At 39.6% G+C, this 23,678-nt stretch overlaps 4 protein-coding genes across 6 annotated transcripts; 3 read left to right on the top strand and 1 right to left on the bottom strand.

Moving 5' to 3' along the window:
- Window positions 1,072–4,420, top strand: LOC109724299 (CDP-diacylglycerol--glycerol-3-phosphate 3-phosphatidyltransferase 2). The gene is made up of 7 exons (XM_020253076.1): window positions 1,072–1,660; window positions 2,617–2,714; window positions 2,812–2,862; window positions 2,977–3,090; window positions 3,284–3,340; window positions 3,430–3,515; window positions 3,615–4,420. Exons 1-7 carry the CDS (start codon window positions 1,147–1,149, stop codon window positions 3,733–3,735), a joined length of 1,041 nt encoding a protein of 346 aa, XP_020108665.1. The 5' UTR covers window positions 1,072–1,146; the 3' UTR covers window positions 3,736–4,420.
- Window positions 4,495–7,480, top strand: LOC109724298 (pentatricopeptide repeat-containing protein At2g37310). 2 transcript variants are annotated; one of them, XM_020253075.1, is made up of 3 exons: window positions 4,495–6,739; window positions 6,831–6,903; window positions 7,134–7,480. In XM_020253075.1, exon 1 carries the CDS (start codon window positions 4,790–4,792, stop codon window positions 6,674–6,676), a length of 1,887 nt encoding a protein of 628 aa, XP_020108664.1. In that variant the 5' UTR covers window positions 4,495–4,789; the 3' UTR covers window positions 6,677–6,739; window positions 6,831–6,903; window positions 7,134–7,480. The 2 variants fall into 2 exon arrangements, with proteins under 2 accessions (XP_020108664.1, XP_020108663.1); XM_020253074.1 differs by lacking the exon at window positions 7,134–7,480 and having other exon boundaries at window positions 6,831–7,125.
- LOC109724336 lies at window positions 12,185–14,363 on the top strand. The gene is made up of 5 exons (XM_020253128.1): window positions 12,185–12,289; window positions 12,436–12,551; window positions 12,682–12,790; window positions 12,954–13,384; window positions 13,880–14,363. The coding sequence occupies exons 2-5, from the start codon at window positions 12,460–12,462 to the stop codon at window positions 14,163–14,165; spliced, it is 918 nt and encodes a 305-aa protein (XP_020108717.1). The 5' UTR covers window positions 12,185–12,289; window positions 12,436–12,459; the 3' UTR covers window positions 14,166–14,363.
- On the bottom strand, window positions 14,679–18,173 carry LOC109724337 (protein MODIFIER OF SNC1 11). 2 transcript variants are annotated; one of them, XM_020253129.1, is made up of 6 exons: window positions 17,685–18,173; window positions 16,757–16,837; window positions 16,042–16,167; window positions 15,483–15,540; window positions 15,303–15,363; window positions 14,679–15,013 (listed from the first exon to the last, which is right to left on the bottom strand). In XM_020253129.1, exons 1-5 carry the CDS (start codon window positions 18,080–18,082, stop codon window positions 15,334–15,336), a joined length of 693 nt encoding a protein of 230 aa, XP_020108718.1. In that variant the 5' UTR covers window positions 18,083–18,173; the 3' UTR covers window positions 14,679–15,013; window positions 15,303–15,333. The 2 variants fall into 2 exon arrangements, with proteins under 2 accessions (XP_020108718.1, XP_020108719.1); XM_020253130.1 differs by having other exon boundaries at window positions 15,303–15,360; window positions 17,685–18,172.

Below are 23,678 nucleotides of genomic sequence, written 5' to 3' on the forward strand. Positions count from 1 at the left end.
TTCGAACTATTTCCTGGTTTTTCTTTCTGTTCGTAGTAAAAAAGTTTCATCAACCTAGTTCACCACATCATATGTACACCACCATATCCATCTACTGTGTCTCTCTTTTTAGAATCTCGTAGAATATTAATCCATATTTCCATTTAAAGTGGTTAGGATTAATGGACCACGTCCAGAGAACATTTTCGCGCACCTAGTAAAGCATGCGAGGGGTACGTAGGTTCCTTACGTGGGGTCCACCTGTCACCCTCGTCAGCGTTATATTGTAGAGCGTTACACGGAAGTGTGTTCGGGGTATTGCGCGGACTTGGGCCGGAGCGGTTGGTGAATCATGACATCGGACCGGCCCTGCCGTTCTCTCGCACGGCAAATGGGGCCCACTAACGTGGCCGTTGAAACTCATGTCGCTTGATCCACCGTTGGATGAAGTGCTGGTCCCTTGGTAAGTACATGTATTCGTCGGGTGTGTGTGTGTCGCGTGAGGTGTTGTAGACCGTGTGATTAAGAAAGGGTGGGGCGGTGCTAGGCGTGCAGGGGTAAACCATCATTCATGCTGATGGATTGTGATCGATCTTTTGGCTGTTGATCAGATGGTCGGGGTTAGTTTACGGGCATGGCCATGATTAGCATTGATTACATGAACCAGCCCTATTATGAAGGCACACTTATTTTATATTTTGATGATAGTTAATCGGCTTACTTTTGTAGTGTTTTCCGTGAGAAAAATTGGAGATTAAGAGCCCACCATACAAATGACAGATGACGTGTTAAGAATAGAAGTTTCAAATTAACACTTATCTATGATGTAGTCATTCAAAGTGGACACATCTTGAAATTGGGCCTCTTGTGCGAGGTCTACGTGGGCTGTAACAATATAACATGACCAAGGCAAAAATGGACAACTATCTAAGGAGTTTGGGCAAAACGTGGGCCGAAAGAAATCTGGCCCATTAACAGCCCGTGTATCCTGGATGACAGTTGGCAGCCTTTCATTGGTTCGAAACTATTCCCCTTCTCTCCCTCCTCCTCCTCCCGCTGCCTCTTTCCCATTAACTCTCTCGCCCTCTCTCTCTCTCTCTCCTCCGTACGCAAACCGAATGTAGCGAAGCGCGTACGCAGAAACGCGTTTCCATTTCTCGTTTCCCCATGCCCCCACCCACCCCCGCGTCCCTCCTCAGAGCCGTTACTCTCCTCCCTCCCCATCGCCACCGCCCCACTTTCATTAACCATGGCGCTCCTCCCTCCCACCTCGTTTCCCGCCCCGTTTCCCTTCTGCGCCCTAGCCCCGACGCCTCCATAAATAGGATGTTATCTCCTCCTCCCCGGAACATCTTATTCGCCCTATCCGGGAACGACAACAACAGGAAGAAGGGGGCGATATCGCAAGCGACGCGGTGGCGGTGGATGAGTCCCGGCTCCGGCGCCGCCGAGAGATCGCCGGCGATGAGGCGAGGACGGCGAGGAGGAAAGGGAGGGGAAGCAAAGGCGGAGGCCGCGATGGGTTCGGGTTTGGATTCGGATTCGGATTCGGATTCGAAATCGGCGGAGTCGGTCGTCAATGGCGGCGGTGAGGAGCTTCCCCCGCCGCCGCCGCGGTTGCTCACGGTGCCCACCGTCCTCACGATCGGCAGAGTCGCCGCAGTTCCGCTCCTCGTAAGCAGTAGGTCTACTTTTTTGCCCAACCTTCGGAAAGATAAGGGGGATTTTGATGCGCATTCCCATTTGGTTTAAATCCTTTTGTTTTTTTTTTTCATTTGAGGTTTAATTAATTTTGTTAGCAAAATGTTGAATCTTAGTCGTTCTCACAAGGTCAAAATCGAAACTAGAGTTGTTGAGAGAGGCCTATATTAGATCTGTCACTCGCGCTGTTGTACCATTCATTATCGTGCTTAAATTTTGTGCTAATGCTTTTCAAATATAATCTGACAATGTTTGCACCCTATAAGTTGGTATTAATCCTTGCTAGGGTTTGTAATCAAGAGATCTTATGCATCTCCTCCTTACCTACTTTTAGTGCTTGGTTGGTTTCATTAGGTAGTATACTCAACTTGGTCTTAGTCTCGCACTTAGCGCTTAAACAGTATATACCCACAAAAGAAACTCTTTTGACCTGTCAAATTCAACTTTAGCCATATCTCCTCCTTGTTCCTTATTTATTAGAATCGTTCATGATCACATCCAACCATGCGATTTGTTTCGCATTGCCTCTACTTTTTTTTTCATCTATCACTTGTTGTTATTAGGATTCAGGGAGTACAAGAGTTCTACTGTACAGGTTCACAGTGTCTGTTTTTCCTTATTTTCTTTTCACCAGGGACTGATATATAGAGTGGCTTCAGGATCATCTAATTCCTCTTGTTCTAAGTCCCAAGTTCCGAAAATTCACAAGTTGGCTTTTGTTTTTTTTGTAATCTGCTGAACTTGTCAAATTTGATAAGTAAGTGTAGCTTTGCTTATGAATAGCGTAACAGGGCATAGTGTTTTGGGATGAATTGGAATAGATTTGCATTCCAGCAAAATTTTGTTTTGGTCTATCAAGAATTCTTCACAATGCTTAGACATGTATGCTTAATTACTTGTTCATGTAGCAAAATAACATGTCATTACTCTCACCAGCTTTTTACATGGATGGTCGGTGGGCAACAACTGCTACAACAAGTATCTTCCTTGCAGCAGCTATTACTGACTGGTTAGATGGGTATATTGCTCGAAAGGTTTGTGTTTTATAAGAGTTTAAGGAATTAATCAGATAGCTGATTTCATTCTTCAACAAAGTGACTTATATATTGGTGGATTTGTTTTGGGTGCTAGATGCGTTTAGGGACAGCATTTGGTGCATTTCTGGATCCTGTGGCTGATAAGGTTGGCTTCCTCTTTTGCTGATTTATTTGCTCAATTAGGGATAAAGAAAACAGTTTAATGCTTTCTATGACTATTGAAGGGTGCTGTTTTAATATCTGTGGTTGTTGAATGCAGCTTATGGTTGCTGCCACACTCGTATTATTATGTACCAGGCCTTTTGCATGTGCCATCTTTGGAGAAGTGCCATGGCTTCTAACAGTACCCGCAATCGCGATTATTGGTAGAGAGGTGCTCACTAGTTCATAATACCATTCTGTTGAAATATTCTGTACTATGTATTCATGAAATATTCTGTACTGTCGATTTTGCTGTGTTATATTTTTTGGCTAACTGGAAAAAGGGGTAGATCAAGGAACTTGTTTCAAAATTATTACTCTACTTTGCCAGTGTCTAAGACCAGTATCATTTGTTTCATCAACAGATAACAATGTCAGCTGTGAGAGAGTGGGCTGCATCTCAAAATAGTAGAGTTCTTGAGGTTGCTTCTCTTTTTCTTTTTTCTTCCCTTTCAACTTTATACATGTGGCTTAACTCTTCAAGAGCTGATTTTTCTATGTATTATTTCAGGCTGTGGCGGTGAACAAGCTTGGAAAGTGGAAGACTGCGACACAAATGACTGCATTGACTATCCTCCTTGTCGCCAGAGACCCCAGGTGGTTGCAATGCGCTCTTTGTTTCCTCTCGCGTACTACTGGCATAAATATATATTCTTTGACACATTTATTTATTTTTACTTTTGGCGTATTATGCAGCCTACAAGACAAAGTTGTTCTAGTTGGCTCCGGTGTGCTCTTGCTTTACATATCAGCAGGACTTGCTGTATGGTCACTTGTAGTTTACATGAAGAAGATATGGAAGATCCTACTAAAGTAGGGGCGAGAGAGAGAGCATGAGGAAGATAGGAAGATGTGGAAGATCCTTCGAAAGTAGTGGGGGTGGGGAGGGTGGGAGAGAGAGAGGGTAAACACTAAGGACAGCATTGTGAATCATTTCTGAGATGCATTAGCTCTTCCACACAGATTCGTTACGGCACAATCCCCTCTCTCAAGGAACCTGCACTTTCTGAACAAAGCATGGTATATGATAGGTGGACGAGCTTGAAGAAGACCAGAATCTGAAGCTGCGCATGAAACAATGTCCCGCCATTGCTTTATTCATCCCTCTATCCAGGGAAAGTGAAACTCACATCGTATGACACCTGTGGCTGTCAATGTTGAATTTTTTTTTTTTTTTTTTACTCTCGGTGTTTTGTTATGGCATGTGACCATTACTTTTTTATTTCAGTGTTTGGTAGATTGATTAGAATGTTGTTGCTAGTCTTAGAATGTAGTTGGAAATGATCTTTGTTCTACAATCTCAGTTGAATGAATCGAGAAAAGTCAAGAGGTATACTCGAAATCTATTCTCATCAACTTCTACAATAGAGAAACTGAGGAACTGTAGTTCAGTTCCTGCATGTTGATGTCTTGAAGGGGAAATTGCATTAGTTCTTTTGTACTGAAGATAAAATTAAATTGATTCGCAGTTCTGTAAATTCAAATGAATTGATTTTGGGGCTGGAGCTCTTTGTTTGGAATGAATGTGATTGGATTCTTCATGTTATATTCTTAATTATATGGCTCATAGGGTAAGTGGAGACAGGTTTTGTGCGTGAGTAATTTTTCCTTATGTAGGAAAAGTACAAATTATGATAAATATGTCTCAAACCATTGATCATAATGAATTCCGATTTGCAATTTCGTGCAAAGTCAGTAAATGGCGCTTCAACACAGGCTGATTAAGTGTAGAAAATCAAAGTTCAAAATAATGAAGGGAGTGTTATAAAGCAGTAATGTCCGCAAGTAGATCAACTCCTATATCAACTATCAGCAACTAAGCCACAGAGCACTCGCGCTCTTTTTTCATTTAATTTGTTTTGCTTACATGGATGAGGCTGGCACCGCTGATCCGCCACCTCCAATCCTCCGCCGCCGCCGCCCCGGCTCCGGCCCCGGACTTCGGCGCGTACGGGCGGCTCCTCCAACAGTGCGCCGAGCGCGGGCTGTTGGCTCCGGGGCGCCAAATCCACGCGCGCCTCGTCGCACTCTCCGCCGTCCCCGACAACTTCCTCGGCTCCAAGCTCGTCGCCCTAGCCCTCCACTCCCCGCTCCCCCTCCACGCCCTCCGCCTCTTCGCCTCCTCCTTCCCCTCCTCCTCCCTCTCCCCCGACGCCTTCACCGCCTCCGCCCTCCTCAAATCCCTCGCCTCCGCCCCCTCGTCCTCGCTCCCCCGCCACGCCCATGGCGCCCTCCACGCCCTCGCCCTCGTCCGCGGCCTCGACGCCGACCTCTTCGTCGCCAACGGGCTCGTCACGCTCTACGCCCGCGCCGACGATCCGGCCTCCGCGCGCAGGGTCTTCGACGCGATCCCGCGCAAGGACATCGTGTCCTGGAACGCCATGATCTCCGGCTACTCCCAGAGCGGCCGCTACGACGCGTGCTTAGTTCTCTACCGCGACATGGCGCAGTCGCGGCCGAACGGCGTTGCCCCGAACGGCGTTACGGTGGCCTGCGTTCTGCAGGCGTGTTCGCAGCTCAAGGAGCTGCTTTTCGGGATGGGGGTCCACCGCTACGCCGTGGAGAACGGTGTGGAGATGGATATCACCGTATGGAACTCCATAATCGGATTCTATGCGAAATGTGGGAGCCTGGACTACGCACGAAACCTGTTCGACGAAATGCCTATGAAGGATGGGGTCAGTTACAGCGCAATGATATCTGGGTACATGAATTACGGCCGTGTTAGCCAAGCAATGGAGCTATTCCGGCAAGTGGAATCTCCAGTTCTCAGCACATGGAACGCCGCGATCGCAGGCCTGTTTCAGAACAATTGCCACTCTGAAGTTCTTGAATTAGTGCGCGAGATGATTTGTTCTGGGTTGAAGCCCAACTCAGTTACGCTCTCGAGCATTCTCCCTTCCTTCTCCTTCTTCTCAAACCTTTCGGGAGGCAAACAGGTCCATGGATACGCCATCCGGAACGAGTGCGATCAGAATATCTATGTAGCAACCGCATTGATCGATGCGTATGCCAAATCTGGTTTTCTCAAAGGGGCTCAAAAGGTATTTGAGCTAACTAAAGATAGAAGTGTAATTGTTTGGACTGCAATTATATCGGCCTTCTCAGCTCATGGAGAAGCAGAAATTGTACTTGATTTATTCCATAAAATGCTTGATTCAGAAACGAAGCCTGACCAAGTAACTTTTACTGCTGTCCTCACCGGTTGTGTCCATGCTGGGTTGGTTGCGAAAGCTCGCACAGTTTTTGATGCAATGTCACCACTATATGGAATATCGCCTGCGGTTGAGCATTATGCTTGCATGGTCGGTGCACTAAGCCGTGGCGGGGTTCTTAAGGAGGCAGTCGAACTTATAGAGAAGATGCCGTTCGACCCAAATGAGAAGGTGTGGGGTGCATTACTTAGCGGAGCAGCGGTGTTTGGTGATGTAAAGATTGGACGCCGCGCATTTGATCGGCTGTGCGAGCTTGAGCCCGAGAATACGGGGAATTATATACTGATGGCTAATTTGTATTCGAAGGATGGGAGATGGGAGGAAGCCAAATTGGTTAGGGAGAAGATGAGGGTGTTCGGATTGGGGAAAGTCCCCGGTTGCAGTTGGATCGAGGTGTGCAATGAGTTGCATGTGTTTGTAGCCCGGGATTGTTCAAATATGAGAAGTGAAGAGCTTTATTTTATTCTTGATGGATTAGTTGGATTGATGAGAGAGGAGGGATATGTTGTAAGCTGTGAATTGGACGAAGAGTGCGATTGTTAGAAGATAACACTGCCGCATCTGTCCGTCCTTAGTGATGTCAATAGGATACCTATAAGATTTAAGGTATGTTTGGCTGTGTACACTTTACAATTTTAAAAGCATCTCAATTTGTAGCTTAGACTCGAATTTTATTCTAATTTCGCTATGGTAACAGAAGTTTCATATTTTTCCACCGACCAAACGCTCTTCTCCGAGGTGACTGGAACTGAAAACTGGTTGGCAAACAGGTACTTTGATGGCCTCCATAGTGTGCACAAACATTACTAGTAGTAACTTGTGCACTGCATGGTTCCTTTCACCCTGTCACCACTTCTAGACGATTCTTTTTGAGTTATTGGCACCCCAATCTTTTCTTTGGAACTCTTTCAACTGATGTACATCCATCCTGAATCTCAGAGATAATATGTAAGAATCATTACATTATAATGCCAATTTGTTTGATTTGGAAACTTTGCAGAAACCAGGGAAAGCTCAAAAAGCAAGTGGATCTTACTAGGTGGTAAAAAGTGTGGGCACTCCTTATAGGTCCTTTCAATAACAGGTGCTTGAGCTTTAGTTTCGTACGATTGAAATTCTTTACTACGCTTTGTTTCATTTGAAAATTTTGGTCGAATTCCACCAAAACTCACACTTTTTTGTTGAAAAAGATACAGAATATTCTGTAAACAGCTGTTTTAAGTTACATTTTTTTGCAAAACGTGCGAGTATTTGGATTTTCTCACGTCAAATATCATGTCATTTGGGGCATGTTTGTTTCACCGGAACTGAACTTTGAATTGAAGTGGACTTTGGGTTGAAATAAAGTTGGGTGAAAATTATTTTTTTTCCGTTGTTTATTTCGTAATTATGAAAGTGAAGTTTTATTAGTTCTGCTGTTTGTTTGATAGAAAGTGTATGATTTAAAATTATAATTTACATATTAATAATAAATAATTTAATAAATAAAAATAATATAATTATATTTTTATATAATATTAAATTTTAATTTAAAACAACTATATTATTTTTATATATATAAATTATAGTAACACAACAATAAAATTATAAAGTAAAAAATATTAACAATTAATTAATTAATTTTTATCATACTTTAATTATACAAATTAAATAAAAAAAATATTAAAATTTAACTAATTAATTTTTATCATATTTTAAATATATCAACTGAATAAAAAAGTAGTTAGTACCATAATTAAATATATTTAAATATAATTATCTTTACCTAGTATATTATTTTATTACTTTTTCTTCATCTTTCTTCACCGTAATTGACTTCGGTCCACGATGGGTCGAAGTCAATTACGCAGTTTCAGGGTAACTTGAGTTTCGACCGTAGCTTATTTACGACGAACCAAACAACGAAAGTAACCATTTACGACGAAAATGACTTTCCTCCTCTTCACTTCCACCCTACTTTCATCCAAACAAACATGCCTTCGTTGGTTTCTGCAATCAAAATGAATATAGTAGGAGTGTCCATACACTTCTACCTCTTTACAGGATGGGAAGACTGTAAAGCAAAAAAGGGAGAAGATCATGTGAGAAACAGTATAGCATTGTACAGTAATAAGGACAGTGAGGACGAATTATTAGCCCTCCTCTGATGCACCACACTGTTGAAGAATTATGAAGTGCTTATTTGAGTCATTTATATCTTATACTAAAAATAGTACTTCCTCTGATGCAACAAACCATGAATTATGTCGCTATGCTGTTTATTTTTTTTTACGGTGGTTCACATGCTTTGGATGTTTCTAAAACCAGCTCGTGAATATAAAGGTAAGTTGCTCCATGACTTAGCCCTGGCCTTTTCTTACACTTGGCTGTAATAATTCTAAACATTTCTCAGAGACAAACTTTTGTCCTGTTCTCGGCACCAGAATCACATGTCTTTCATTATAGATGATTTGATGGTATGTTACAGCCACAAACATGCATGATGATTTATTGCATGGATCTAGTCCACCATACATCTGTAAACCACATTAGTTAAATGCAACACCTTCACTTATATAAAGGATTAGATTAATATATCCAAAGAGGCTTTTTAACCACTAAAAATCTAATTGTGTACCTCTGGTCCTTTTGTAACTCTCTAGAATTGATCAAAATGTTTGAATGAGAGTGGTGGAGGTTTTGCACTTGTGAGAGGCTATGATGGGTGAACATCATTACTTGTTCTTGAGAGAGTGGCCCATTCAGAAGCTTGGAGTGTAAGTGAAGAGAAGTTTTTTGTTCATTTTTTTATTTTTCCTTTTTTTCGAAAGTTTTTTGTTCATTTTCCAAAAGTGAAGCCAAGTAACTGAGTCATCCAACATTGCCCTAATCATAGCTCATGCCAATGAAGTGAGCTTGTGGGGGAAAAGTAGTGGCTTTGCTGGAGAAAGATGATGATTCAGGGGAATCATCTACTTTGCTGAATTTTATATTGGCCATAAGCTTGGTGTTTGATCAAAGATGTTGGATGAGAGTTCTTTACAAAAAGTTTTCTTATAAGCATTCTCATCAAAATCTCAAATAACCTCCGATTGTAGCTTAACTCCAAAAGTTTTTCGGTACAAGTTGACGTTAGGGAATCTAAAAGCTCCATTCTATATTTGTTTAAATGCGTTGCTTCTACTGCTGATGATCGAAAAATGGTATGGAAAGAATGCTTGGTTAGACTACAATGAAAATTGCGTATTTGAGTAGTTGCAACACAGAACCGAGTTCTCAGCTTATACACGCTTTTTTTTTTTTTGAGAAAGAGGTAGCACGCTACCCGCTTCATTTATTGGGAATATGAACTAGGCTACAGGGGTGAGACAGCCAAGACCTCAGGGAGGGGGGGGAAAAAAAAAAAAAGTGATCTGCTTAAACCGAGGTCCGCCTTGCTGGATTAAGTAGGTCCCACTCCTTCATCAGCTGCTTAAACATGTGAACTACTTGCGTAGGATTCGGATGGATACTTTTGAAAATGGTATCATTTCTAGCCTTCCAAGCGGACCACCAGCATTCTACTAATTTGGAGAGACAATTTCTCGTCGTGTATCCACCTGACCTAATCCTCCACGCTGCCCAGACTCGATTTACATCGCTTCCCAGATCCCTGGCCTGAATGTCGTCCACTTCCGTCACGATAATGAACTTAGTAAAGACACACTTCATGAATAGGTGATCCACGGATTCGTCCTCCGCTCCACAAAGAACACAATAGACATTTCCAACCCACCCACGCTTCACAAGTAGATCAGTTGTAAGGAGTCTCTTCTTAAGGGTGAGCCAACAGAACACTTTGACTTTCAAGGGGATATAAAGTTTCCATATCAAATTTAGACCCGGATCCCTTGTTTCCCCGTCTGTCAATGCTAGATAAGTTGATTTCACTGAGAAGAGTCCGTTTGTGCTCCACCGCCAAGTTAATTTGTCCGGACGTTGGAGGATAGTTAAATGGGAAACAATTCTCACGTTGTTTAAACCTTGCAGGCAACTTACTTCATGATTCCCTTATTTAGTTATTTCCATGCAACATGTCTCATATATATGGTTTTAATTTGATGTATACATTAGATACAAACTTGAGATACTGAACCTTTTGATTCGATCTTAAGCAACATCGAGGTACAGATCGAAATATATAGCAGTGGAGTGCTGATACGGTGGGCGCTCACACTCATAATTGTTGTCGAGCCTGCTTTTCTGTGTAACGCTTCTGTGTCACGTTTGTGTGGGGCCCAGTATTGTATCAGCCACAGAGGCTATGACAAATGTTAGCGCGACACTGAATAATCATCCAAAAATTCAAAATTAGTCCAAAATTAACAAGGTTCCCTGCACCAGGTCTGGTAGACCGGACCAATAAAAATTCATTAAATTCATTTATATTTAAGGAAAAGGAGTATTAACTATTAAGAGAGATTGTGAACCATTATATATCTCAGGAAACTGTTTGGCATACTGTTTATCAGGTTAATTGTGCACTAACTAATCAAAATGTATCAACTATAATTTTTCAAAACTATTGTTTAAGAACATTTATATTAATTAATTTATTAAGATCCACCGACAATTTCATTTGCAAAAGGACAATTGGTTTAAGTTCCAAAAAATTATTATTTAGATCTGGTCCAATACGTCAGCTGCAGAATAGGCCGTGATTGGGCTGTAGGTGACATGGTGGACCAAGTCTAGCTGATAAGATTCCCTTCCTTTTGTAACTTCATCAGAGTTTCCCCCGGTCCGGAAGATAAGAAAAACTGTAAACATAAATCTCATTTTGAAATATACGATTTATATCCAATTATCAACTGAATAAAATTTGTTTAATTATCATATGATAAATAAATTCCATCTATTAAATAAATAGATGTAAATCATACATCCTAAAACAGGGTGTATGAATAGCATTGCTCAGAAGCTAAACATGTTATAGAGTCGCTCATCAACCAACTCAATACTTGAGTGTTAACCATAAGATAAAGATAAGAGATAATGGTGGAAATTTTAATTGACCATATTGTGAAACTAAAAATAAATAAAATTATTTCTAATATTATATTTACTTAAAATATTAATTTAGTGGAAAATAGGTTAAAATTATTTCTAATATTAATACTATTTCTAATATTATATTTCTAATAAATTTACTATAATAAATTTATAATTGTGAGAAATGTATAAAGTATACTAATTGTATTCATAGAGATAAAGAATGTATTCAAATTTTGAAGTCCAAACATCATTGACTAGTAAACAAATTGAAAGGTTAAAATTTTGAAATATTGAGTAACCAACTCAAAATAATTCATAGTTCTGGCAAATTCCATACATTTGTACTAAAATATATATATATATATATATATATATATATATATATATAGAGTGAACCTGATATGTTTCTAAAAGGATGGAGTCCTCCGTGCTTCCAAGTTGTTTTCGATATTGGGACTTTCGAATTAACAATTGATTCCGTTAGACTTGACCTAGAGTATTTGAAGTATCTAGAAAATAAATTTTATGATTTTTTTATATAATTTGCCTAGTGATCGAAAGGTCTCAAAATCAACAGGTAAAAATAAAAATCTTACAAAATGTGATAATATGACATTAAAATTTTAAATCAAACATATTGATCTTGTTTTATATAGTATAAAAAATTTTCTATAAAAATTTCACGTGATTTAAATATTTTATAGTATTATACTTGCAAACTGCTCGCTGCGGTTATTAAAATTATTAATTTTGAGTCCCTTCGATCACTAGACAAATGATATAGAAATATCACAAAATTTATTTTTTAGGTACTTCAAATACTTTAGATTAAGCCTAACGGAGCCGATCGTCGATTCAAAAGTCCCAACATCAAAAACAATTTGAAAATACGAAAGGCTCCGTACTTTCAGAAGCATACCAGCCTCACACACAGAGTATCTCTCTCTCTATATATATATATGTCTCTCTCTCTCTCTCTCTCTCTCTCTCTATATATATATATATATATATTGCTCGTTGACTATTGGTTATGGTATTCCTGCGGAACAACGTACCTTAATGGGCAATCCCTTCCTTTAATTGTTGCTGGCCCCAAAACGATGCAGTGGGGGAGCGCAAAAGACACCAACTGCAATGAAAGCAGTAAAACCCCCGTGCATCCCCATTCATCTTCTACCTCCTTAATCCATCCCCATTACTGCTACTTTTTTTTCTCTTACAAAAAAAAAAAAGAAGTTTTGTTCTCTAGCTCCTAATGCTCTCTCATTCACTTTACCACTCTTTTGTAGCTTTCTAATTGTTAAGCCAAAGTAATGTCTCAATTGGGATGCACAGCAGAGCAAGAGAGTAAATCTATGGTGCCCATCAATATGATGGTGATTGCTCCAGACACCACCCAATGCAGGTAAAATATTATCTTCTCCCTCTTTATGCATGATTTGTTGGTTTAGTTTTTTCTTTTCTTTTCTTTGATCTGATTCATGCAGTGATATTGTTTTTTTTTTGTTTTTTGTTTATCTTTTCATTTTTGTAAGTGGTGGTGATGATGGGCATAGAACTGTGGAGTGTTTGAGGGGGAGATTGCTTGCAGAGAGAGAGGCTTCTAAGGCTGCAAAGCATGAAGCACAGCAAATGGCCAAAAGGGTATAAATATATATATATATAGAAAAAATCCTTTTTTTCTTTTTTTCTTTTTGATTTTTTTGGGTTCCTGGTTATCTCTCCTTTTAATGATGTTGGTTCTTTCCAATTTCCATCTTTTTATTTATGTTTTTATTCAATATGTATACATCTTACTTTGCTACAGTTGGAGGAGATAGAAAAGAGGCTAGATGAAGAGGTCAAAAGCAGGGACAGAGCTGAGAGAAAGCTAAAGCATGCTCTGAAGAAGTTGGAATCTTTGAAGATCTTGGATGTTGGGAGCAGCTGGGATCTCTCTTCTTCTTCTTCTTCTTCTTCTCCGCTGCCGCCGTCGTCGTCGTCGCCATGCTTATCCGGTTATCGGGCATCGTCGGAAGAGAAGAAGCCGAATTCTTCGGCGACGGATTCGGAGCAGTGTGGGTCAATTGAAGCGGGGAGAGAAGATGTTTTGGGTCCAACGCATTCGGAAGAGGAGGTTGAAGGGAGCTTGTGCTCACCTGGGACTCTGCAATCTCATAACTCAGCAGAGCCTAATAAGATGAAAAGTGAACCCATTAGAGATTGCACTAGCCAACACGATCATGTTGATGATGCCAGGTATGTGCATAAGATGTTTTAATCCATCGCAAATTTTACTTTTCTGATATATAATTCATATGTGATTTTCATCAAATTGAAGGGAGTTTTAAGGAAATTTTTGCAGAGAACTCACTGATGTTGGTTCCGTCAGAAAGATTGAGAATGAAATCAGATGTACCATTTTTGCGTAGCATTCATTGAATGAATTCAATTTTGCAGCCCCTCCTTTCCTCAGTCCTTTCGATTTAATTTATTAGTCCGCGCTGTTGTCCCATTAGTAAAGCCATTTGTTTGTACAATATTATCGTCTCTCAGTAATACCTGCTGCAACAAGCATGATTCCAAAGGAATTTGAGAATTTATTCAATTTTTCCTACAAAATCACAAGTTCTTCACTGCCTGTGGTACTTTCTTTATTTGTGATACCCTTTTTTTTAATGTGATCTAGCAACGTTACAAAGTAACTGATTGTTTTTGTTTTTTTGTTTTTTTGTTTTATTAATTTTGCACCAGGCTAGAGACGATGGAACTCCAAAGTGAGCATGACGAGGATAATAAGATGGCGATAGTTCCTGTTAATTTCAAGCTGAACACAGAGATCTACACGGCAAACACAGAGATCTGCACATCGAAGAAGATGAATCAAGATGTGCAGGGTGTTCTTCTTGCCCTAAGACAAGTCAGAGAGCAACTGCAATACTACATTGCGCGAAGATCCAATTTTTGTTCCCAGAATGAGCTTCACGAGCTTCACGGCCAGCAAGGGAAGTTCTCATCGAAAATTTTGAGAATGCCATAAAGACTTTGATCAGCTAGCATAGAAATATGTAGAAAGGAGTTCGGAGTGGATAGGTTTTTATATATATATATATATACATATTCTCATCGGGCTTCTGTTTTGAATCATGCATTAGTAATGCAACGATCCATCGAAGTTAACTTTATAGTTCATCGTGCCTCGAAAGGAATAAAACAGTGGAGGTGTTTGTTTGATTTAGATTACCAGTTAACACAAAATATCATGTAACAATGAAATGGAGGCAAAGTAAACAATGTCCCCTGGTGTGTCCGCTTCACTCAACTGCATCAAATGTTATCAAATGTCAACCTGTAAACAACTAAACATCACAATTTTCACATTGCCCCCATGAAAAAATATTGAAACTTCAGTTTCCCCAAAGGGTCTTCGATTTCACCAGACGCCACCTCAGAATATAGATAGAAGCAGAGCAATTATTATATGCAGTTTAACAAGGTATTATAAAGGATTTAATATTTCAGCAGGGTAAGGCAACGTCAAATGTAACTCATATAACTCAACAATCTAACAATCAAAAGGGTATTATAAAGCTAACTTTTTTCCACAGATCTGCTCAGGTTTGTTAACCAAAAGAACACCTACAGACGAACTTACGTTGACTATTATGAAGTCAATAAATAAAAACCTTCTTCGCATCCATACACAAGCATAGATCCATCCGCGAGGTTACTATCATCCTAATACTACACAAATCTTTGCAGATTCAAAAGTCATTAATACACACAAAGAAGTGTTGCATAGACAGTAATATTCAGCAACTACCCTCATGCGTGCAGATCACAACACTGAGGCTTGGCAGATAGAGGGGCACACAAAAACATTGTGACCTGCCAAAGAAGCAAAAACTGCATGAGCTTAAGAGCTAAAAACATGGGCTTAAAGGAATATATATTATAAATACTCATTCGGCCATGAAATTCATAAAAATATTTAATTATTTTAATAATCTCACTATTAAACCTTTTTTCTTTTTGTATGTTCCAATACTGCTAAGTATTTCAGTGAGTACTTGATTAAACAACAGTCAATGTGTTGTTCATCAATTTTCAAGGAATTGGATAATACTGCAAAGATGGCCGCTAGATGTGCGCATAGGAGGTGGGAGTGCATCATTACCTAATGTCGGTGGCCGTCAATCTACAATCCATCATACCGTGCTAGCAACAGTTGTCACCTTCTGGCTCAAACCATGAACATGAAAAGAAAAAAAACAAAATTAACATGGAGGAATTAGAACACTAGCAAGAGGATATCATACCAATATTTCTTTAATAAATGTGAATCATGTAAAAGTACCTGTTCAGGGTTATCTTTGCCATTTGCTTGAGATACATTACTAGATTTCTGTGCAAACCTGGATAATGGCATAAAGAGAAGTATCAGCTGCAACTGTTAGCGTGAGAATGGTTAGCAGGTTGTAATATAGAATACACAACATATGCTCCTATTGGAAAAAGGCAAAAATGCAGATCTTACGTGAGCCACAGCATTTTGAAAAGGGTAGTTGAGAATTCTGATTTTACCCCTAACCTTTTATATAGTAGGTTTGGTCTAATACCTCTCCATCAGAACTAAACAATATTTGCAATTTTTTCTATGAAATATGTAGAACATAATGGAATACTCTGTTACTTGACAGTATATTCTATAACTTCTCTGATATTAACAGTTAAATTCCACCAGAACCCGAAAGTACTTCAGAAATCAAGAGAAACAAAAGGTTAGCTGGTAAATTGAAATTTCTAATTTGAAGTTCAGGTGCTCATGTCAAAACGGCACTATATTTCATGTATCCGCATGTTTTTTGTTTAAAAGAATGAGAAACACTACAGCAGTTAAAGACTGGTGTATTCACCTGACAGCTCTTGCCTTTCTTTTCTCTTCTTCAGAGGGATCGACCTTGGTGCTCTGTCCAAATCTTTCAATTCGAGCCTTCTTCTTTGCCTCCTCATCAGCTTCGGAGTGTGCAGCGAGTCCAAACCTGAGAACACAACGTTCAGAGAAAAAAAAAAAGGCATAGAAATTCATCAAGAATGTTATCAATGTTCTAGCCATATTAACAATCATTTGCAAGTAGTCCCCTAAACTATGGGAAAAATTAGCATAGGGATCAAAATGGGATGGATAATTTTACCCGGCTTCCAAATCTGAGCTCAGTAAGAGTCAAGATTTCCTTCTCTCTCATTGCTTCCGGATCCTCATCATTATCTGGATATACTTTCTCCAGATATGGATAGGGATCCCAATTTTCTATTTTGACATACATATATTACATACACATACTTTTCGGTAAGTCTCTAAATGGATTGTTTTATCAACAGATACAATATAGCATATTTTTTAATATATTTTAAATATTTGAAGGAACAAAGATATATCCATATCTGATTTGTAACTTTTATCTAAATCAAGCAAATATGGTTTCCAAGACAAATACCATTTCATATACATATCTAAACTTTTTATTCGGAGAAGAGATATGGATACCAATGTGGTTTACCCACCATCTGATCCATACCCAATCCATTTGCATCCCTCAACATACTTCACAAGAAGTTCAGAGTACCAACCTCTCAGCCCGGGCCTTTCTTTTCTGCTCTTCCAATGGTCCCGTACCACCAGTTCGAATCGAGCTAGATCCCGTTCCAAACCTGCAAGTTAATTTAAATAAGACATGTAGAACTGAATTTATTGCGAAGAAAAAAGGTTGGAGTTTAAAAACACTTTGGCAGACACTCTTTAACTGAATTATTCCAGTTGAAGAATAAAACATTAGATGCATATGGGCTATAAGTACAATAATAGGATTTATGGTGTGTCTCCTCTGTAAACAGCCTAAAAAGTTAACGTAAGTCTAATGAAGATTGATTTTTTTTTTTTAAGAATGCGCCTCATAAACAATTAAGTTTTGTGCCAGATAATGTTGTGGGAACTAAGAGTCTGAGACAGATCAGGGTAGCATCATCTATTGCAATAACCTTACTTGTCGCAATTTGCCACAACTTATTTCTACAACTTTCTCTATCTCCACCAGTCCATCTTAGACGTAAAATTATCCTCGCAACAACAAAAGGAAATGCTATAAGCACGTCGAACAACCTCATACTCATTTGATACTGTGTCCCCTTTTAGTTCAAATGAATCATCCCCTAGAGTCTATAGGCGCAGAAATTACCTAAAGCTTCTGTTTACTGATTCTCAACCCTTACTGACAGGCTGAAACTAGCCTGAACATGAAATACTCATCAGACGTTGTAGACACACTGTACTTTCATTTAAACCCTCAAGTGCCTCTTTGCGATCGTAATTACCTACCGATGAAGCTAAACTACTCTCCTCAACAGCAAACTCTTAGGTTAGAAACCTGAAATAAAAGCACTGATATAACCCCATATATGCCCCCTCGCTCTTCAAAAACACATAGAAACCATCTCCTAAGCATACTACGACATGATAACACTACAGTAAGTAAGTAAGAGCTAGGGTTTGATAGATCACCTTTCTGCGCGAGTATTGCGCTTCTCCTCCTCGGACAGCATGACCGGCATGCCGAACCGCTCCGCTCGGCGGATCTTCTTCTGGAGATCGGACTCTTCCCCGGCCGCCGCCGTCGCCGTCGCCGCCGCCGCCGTGAGCACGGCGGTCGCCGTCGTCTTCGTCTTCCGCCCCTCGCCACCACCCTCTCCCTTCGCCCCTTCTCTCCCCGGATCTCCCGCGCCCTCCGGAAGAGGCGGTTGTTGCTGGAGCGAGCCCGGAGCGGAGGGCGACGGAGTAGGGCTTTGGGGCCGCGCCGAGGGAGTGACCTTCGCTGCGGCGTCGAGCGTCGGGGACGGATCTAGGGTTTTGCTGAGGGGATCTTCGCGGGGTTGCTTCGTCTTGGTCTTCGAAGGCTCCATGGGGTTAGGAGAGGGTGAAGAGGAACGAGGAATGGGTTAATTAGTTTGTGGGTGAATTGAGGTGGGAATGACACGAGGGAGGAGGTTCGATTTGCGAAATGGTGTGGTGGTCAACAGGGTTAGTAGTTTGGTGCAGACACCGGATGCGATTCGCTATGAACCCGGCTCCGACTTAAGCCCAATACTTAAGCTTTTCGAATTCTCAGCTTGGGCCCAATAACTTTAGGCCTAAATTAGGCCCATATGGGTGGCTTCAGGCCCATTACTCTGAGCGGTCGGGCTGTTTAGTTTTTCAAAAAAGTGCGGAAAAAAAAAAAACATTCAAGAGCAAAATTTTTAGAGAAAAAATATTTTTAAATTTTACGTCTGCTTGATTTGAAGTAAAAAAAAAATCATATTTCATAGAAAATTAGAAACTAGGCTCTTTTACTTTCGAAAAGTAAAGAGGCGTTACTACTTATAAATTATTTTCGATGATGGTACATTCGATTCGGTGATTGATTCCGTTATATATGATTTACGCTATTGAAACTATTTAGAACCCCATATAGTGGCTTCAGGCACTCAGTGTGTGTGTGTGTATATATATATATATATATATATTCTCCACATTAGCCCTAAAACGTTGGCTGTCTAGTTCTTCAGAAAAATATGAAAAAAAAATTTTCAAAGCAAAATTTTTTTATAAAAGCCCTAAAACGTTGGCTGTCTAGTTCTTTAGAAAAGTGTGAAAAAAAAAATTTTCAAAGCAAAATTTTTTATAAAAAAATTATTTTTTAATTTTTCATCTACTTGATTTGAAGAAAATAAGTATTTTTCAAAAAAAAATATATTTTATAGAAAACTATTATTTTAGATAACACTAGAAAGTTTCACGGGAGTGTAAGAATTTGGTGGCTGATTATAGATGGATTAGATGTTAATTAATTATGCGGCTAATTGGTTAACTAAATATGATGGAGCTAATAATGAGGATATAATATAAGATAATTTGGGGAGCATGTTGTTGTACCCTACATTTGGATAGGGACATGGGTGATTAATGTTTTGTTCTCCTGCTGTGGGAGCTAATGCCTAATTAATGGGCAGTGTTTTAATTTTTTTTTATGTTTTTTTTTCGGACCTTTTTGTGATCCGAATGGTCGTTTTGATCAATGCAAGTATGCTTAAAAAAAAAAGTGTTATGAAGCCGAGTGGGCTACGTGACCAAGTGCGATAAGTGTAGTTGATAGAATATGATCACGGAGACAAGTGTAGCCAAACACAAAAAAAAGGGCTTTTTTTGCAAATAGCCCCCTTATAATTTTTTTTTTTAAGATTGGCCCTGTCAAAAATTTATTTGCAAAAATGGCCCTGCTTCCGCCACGCAAGCGCCACGTCAGCGCCACGCGGGCGGGGCTGGGCCAGATGGTTAAGTTGAACACGGTGAACCATTCACCGTGTTCAATACAAAATTTTTGTATTGGACACGGTGAATGGTTCACCGTGTCCAATACAAATATTTCAAATCGAAATATTTGTATTGGACACGGTGAACCATTCACCGTGTCCAATACAAATAATTGGTCACGGTGAATGGTTCACCGTGTCTAATACAAATACCTCAAACTTACTCATTTTTTAGGTATTTGTATTGGACACGGTGAACCATTCACCGTGTCCAATACAAAAATTTTGTATTGAACACGGTGAATGGTTCACCGTGTTCAACTTAACCATCTGGCCCAGCCCCGCCCGCGTGGCGCTGACGTGGCGCTTGCGTGGCGGAAGCAGGACCATATTTGCAAATAATTTTTGGACAGGGCTATGTTTGCAAATAAAATTTATCAGGGGGCTATTTGCAAAAAAAGCCCCAAAAAAAAAGTGGCGTAAACAAACTCCACCCACTACAAACCAGCCACGTGTCCACTTACTAAAAGTTGCTTAAAAGACAAGTCAAAGCGCCATTAGTCACTGCGTCAGGTCTAAAAGATTGTAAAATTATAAAAACATATTGTAATATATAAAATATAATATTACATACGAAATAAACAAAATATTATTTTTACCATATTGTTTCACCTATTAATAACGTAAAATCTTTTAGAATTTCAGAAAGCCCCAATTAGTATATTCTTTTTTACCATTATTATTATTATTATTATTATGTTCGTATATATTAATATATACATATCCAAAGAGTAAAAAAAGAACTCAAATGTAAATTCTTAACTCCACGTAATGTGGGACCCACATGTCAGTGACAATAATATATAGTTACGTGTAGCAGTAACATTGGAGTTTTGACGGGTTATAAAGCGATACGCCGACGCTGCTGTGAATTGTGATGAGGTGGAATTATGGAAAAGGGCGTCCCGTGAAGCCGACCACGTCCACGTGTCGCGCGCCAAATCCCGCGGGTGGCAGGTGCGCCTCTCTCTCTCCCTCCCTCTAACTTTTTCTTTTTTCTAACTTAATTTCTCTCTCTATCCTTTTCTCTCCTTTGGCTTTCTCTCTCTCCGTTTTATTTATTTATTTTTTTTATTTTTTACTTTATCCTCTAGTCTTTTCTCCCTGGTACATTCGCCCATTCACACATACACACACACCCCAAAAAAATAGCTAATATATATATATATTTTTTGATATAGATAGCATACTATTCGATTCGTTTATTTTATTTAAAAATAAATTTAGCTGAAAATATGAATCAATTATGATTCGAACTTGAAATTTGGGCACCAACAACCAAGTTCTTTGCCACTTGCTCTAAAAATGGTTGGTAACTAACATTACATTAGAATGTCCGAAGACCCTAACGGGGTAAGTCTCGCATTGATGGCGGCAGTAATGACCGAAGAGAAGGCCTTAAATGCCCGCAATAATGTCCGAAGACCACAAATGACACGTTAACCCTATCCTATTTTACACTGTAATACCAATTTCCTATTCCTATAAATAATATATCATTTATATTTATATAACTTATCATATTAAAATTTTAAATAATTTTTTTTTAGCAAAAAATGAATGTATATACCTAAGTTGCAAGTAATATATTAATAATATATAGTTAAGTTGTGCATGTATCAAAACCTTTATTTGAATATTCAAATTATTTGTATCAACTTTGACATAAAAATCAATTTAAAATTAGTATAAGTCTATAAATTTTTAAAAACTTGAAAACTAAATAGAGGAAAAAAAAATAGTATAAGCTCAAATCCTCAAAATAGAAAGATTCCTTATTTAGAAATAACAATTTATATCTGTTTTCAAAATCAAAGAAAAAAATTTTCAAAATTAGTAGAGAAAAAAAAATTTTACATATTCGATGACATACCAATTTTGATAATCAGGAAAAAATTATATTAGCAAAAAAAAAATTAAGTGTGTAAACCCAAACCCTAAAAATAAATAGATCTCTTATTTAGAAATGACAATTTATATATGTTTTCGAAATCCAAACGTAAAGTTTTCAAAATCGATTAAAAAATTACAGTTTACATAATTAACAACATACCAATAGTTTAGAGAATATATATATATATATATAATTTTTAATATATAACACTGTATTTATTTCAGTATCATATTATTTAATCATTTATAATTATTATAACTGAAGTACATTTATTTTCGAAAATTAAGCAAATCAAAAAAAAAATCCACAAAGGAAAAAATATTAATATCAAGTTTTAACAAAGCATTAGACATATTCATGCATCTTATTTTTTTCGCTTAGAAAATTAAAAAGACAACCACTCACGGCACCTAATCGCTCGCCTGCAAAATATAATATATATGTTTTTTATAATCATTTAGATAGAAATATGTTTTTTTAAAGTACTTTATTTTAAAATTAATTATAAGAATAGCATGACTTAGAAAAGGAAGGAAAACATACCAAAAACCAATTAGAGAGAAGTGGGCCCCACGCCCCCACAGCAAAAGGCAAGAATAAGGCAAAAAAAATCCCGCGCGGACTGCGTCCCCGCCGCCTCGTACCCACGCCGGCTACACAGCGACATCCACGCACACGCCGGCTCGCGCTGCCGGCTCCACGCCGACGCCCACGTCACCCACCCGCCCCCGCACTCGAGCGCCAACCCACGCCGGCTCACGCCCTGACCCCCGCGCCAGCGGCACTTGCCCGTCCCCGACACGTGTCGCCTCAGAAACGCTCTCGCGGCCGCGCCGACTCGCCCCCGCGCCAGCTCGCGCCCTCGCGCCCCGGGCCGCACCGCTCAGACTCGCGCCTGCGCCCTCCACACCACCCAAGCCGGCGCGCCCCCCCGCCCCCCCACAGCAACCCAAGCCCACTCGCCCGCTTGCTCGCGGCGCGCCCTCCGGCCGCCGAACCCGCCGCGCCGGCTCGCGAGGCCTGCCCCCTCCCCACGCCACCCAGCGGCGCGCCCCCGACCCGCGTCACGGCCACCCAAGCCCTCTCTCGCGCCCGCCGCTCCCGCCAGCGCCGTCCAACCGCTCGAGCCCTCCCGTCCACCCGGGCCCACCCTGCGACCCTCTCGCCGGCCGCCACGTGTCGAACCAGCCGGCTCGCGACCATGCCCGCACGCCACGCACCCGGCTCCTCCCGCCCCTCCGCCGCTCGGCCCGCAGCGCGCTCGCGCCGCCCGCGCCCAGCGCCCGCGCCTGCCCTCGCGACCCACTCGCCAGCCGACAGGTGTCGCCCCAGGAACGCTCCGGTTCCCAATTCATAAGTTTACTAGTTACGGAACCCCGCGCGTTGCGGCGGGAAGTCGATACAATAGTCAATTATTAAAACTATTAATATTATTTTTTTATTATTAATTAATATTTTTGAATAATATTTATTTCCGTAGTGAGTATATTTAGAAAAAGAAGGCAGGACAGAAAGATAAAACTTTTTTGTCGCAGCTAGGACAGTAATAGTATTTGTGACAGAGGCAGTCCATTAAGAGGCAGAGGAAGCACACTCCCAGCATAAACGGCATCATGTATGCTATCATAGCCGCCAAATTTGACTTATATTCTCAGAAAAAATGACCATTAAGGTATTAGAAAAATAACACAACAAATATAACTATATGAATTATTTTATAACAAATTAATACTAAATATACATAGAAAATGTAACTATACTTACATATCAGGTCATTAATTAGGTATGAGAAAAAAATAATGTTAATAGTTCAAGCTGAAATAGTGAAAGCGCAAACAAACGGCGGGTTTGCATTTATGGTTTAAAAGGTGGTACGCAACGGGACTTTGTTTTTCAAATAATTTATAAATAATAAAATATTTTTGTTTATAAATTAAATTCTTTAAATGTGAAGAAAATCACAGAAGAGAAGTACAATTATAATATAAATATTTTAATACAACATACTTGACTTTATGAAATAAGAAAATTTTAAGGCCTTTTTCATCACAAAGTATTGTGCTTTTACTATATATTTTTGATATGTCTGTATTTATGATGAGTGAAACTCCAAAAAACAAATGTCTATAATAAAACAAAAGTAATATTAGTAAATCATTTTTTTTTTAGTTTTCCATATTTAGGATCACAATAGGTAGGAAAAAATATTTTAGAAAAGAAAAAATAATACAAAGGCAGTAAATAATCAAAGAT

Source organism: Ananas comosus, linkage group 18, assembly GCF_001540865.1.
Source record: "Ananas comosus cultivar F153 linkage group 18, ASM154086v1, whole genome shotgun sequence".
Lineage (NCBI taxonomy): Eukaryota > Viridiplantae > Streptophyta > Magnoliopsida > Poales > Bromeliaceae > Ananas > Ananas comosus.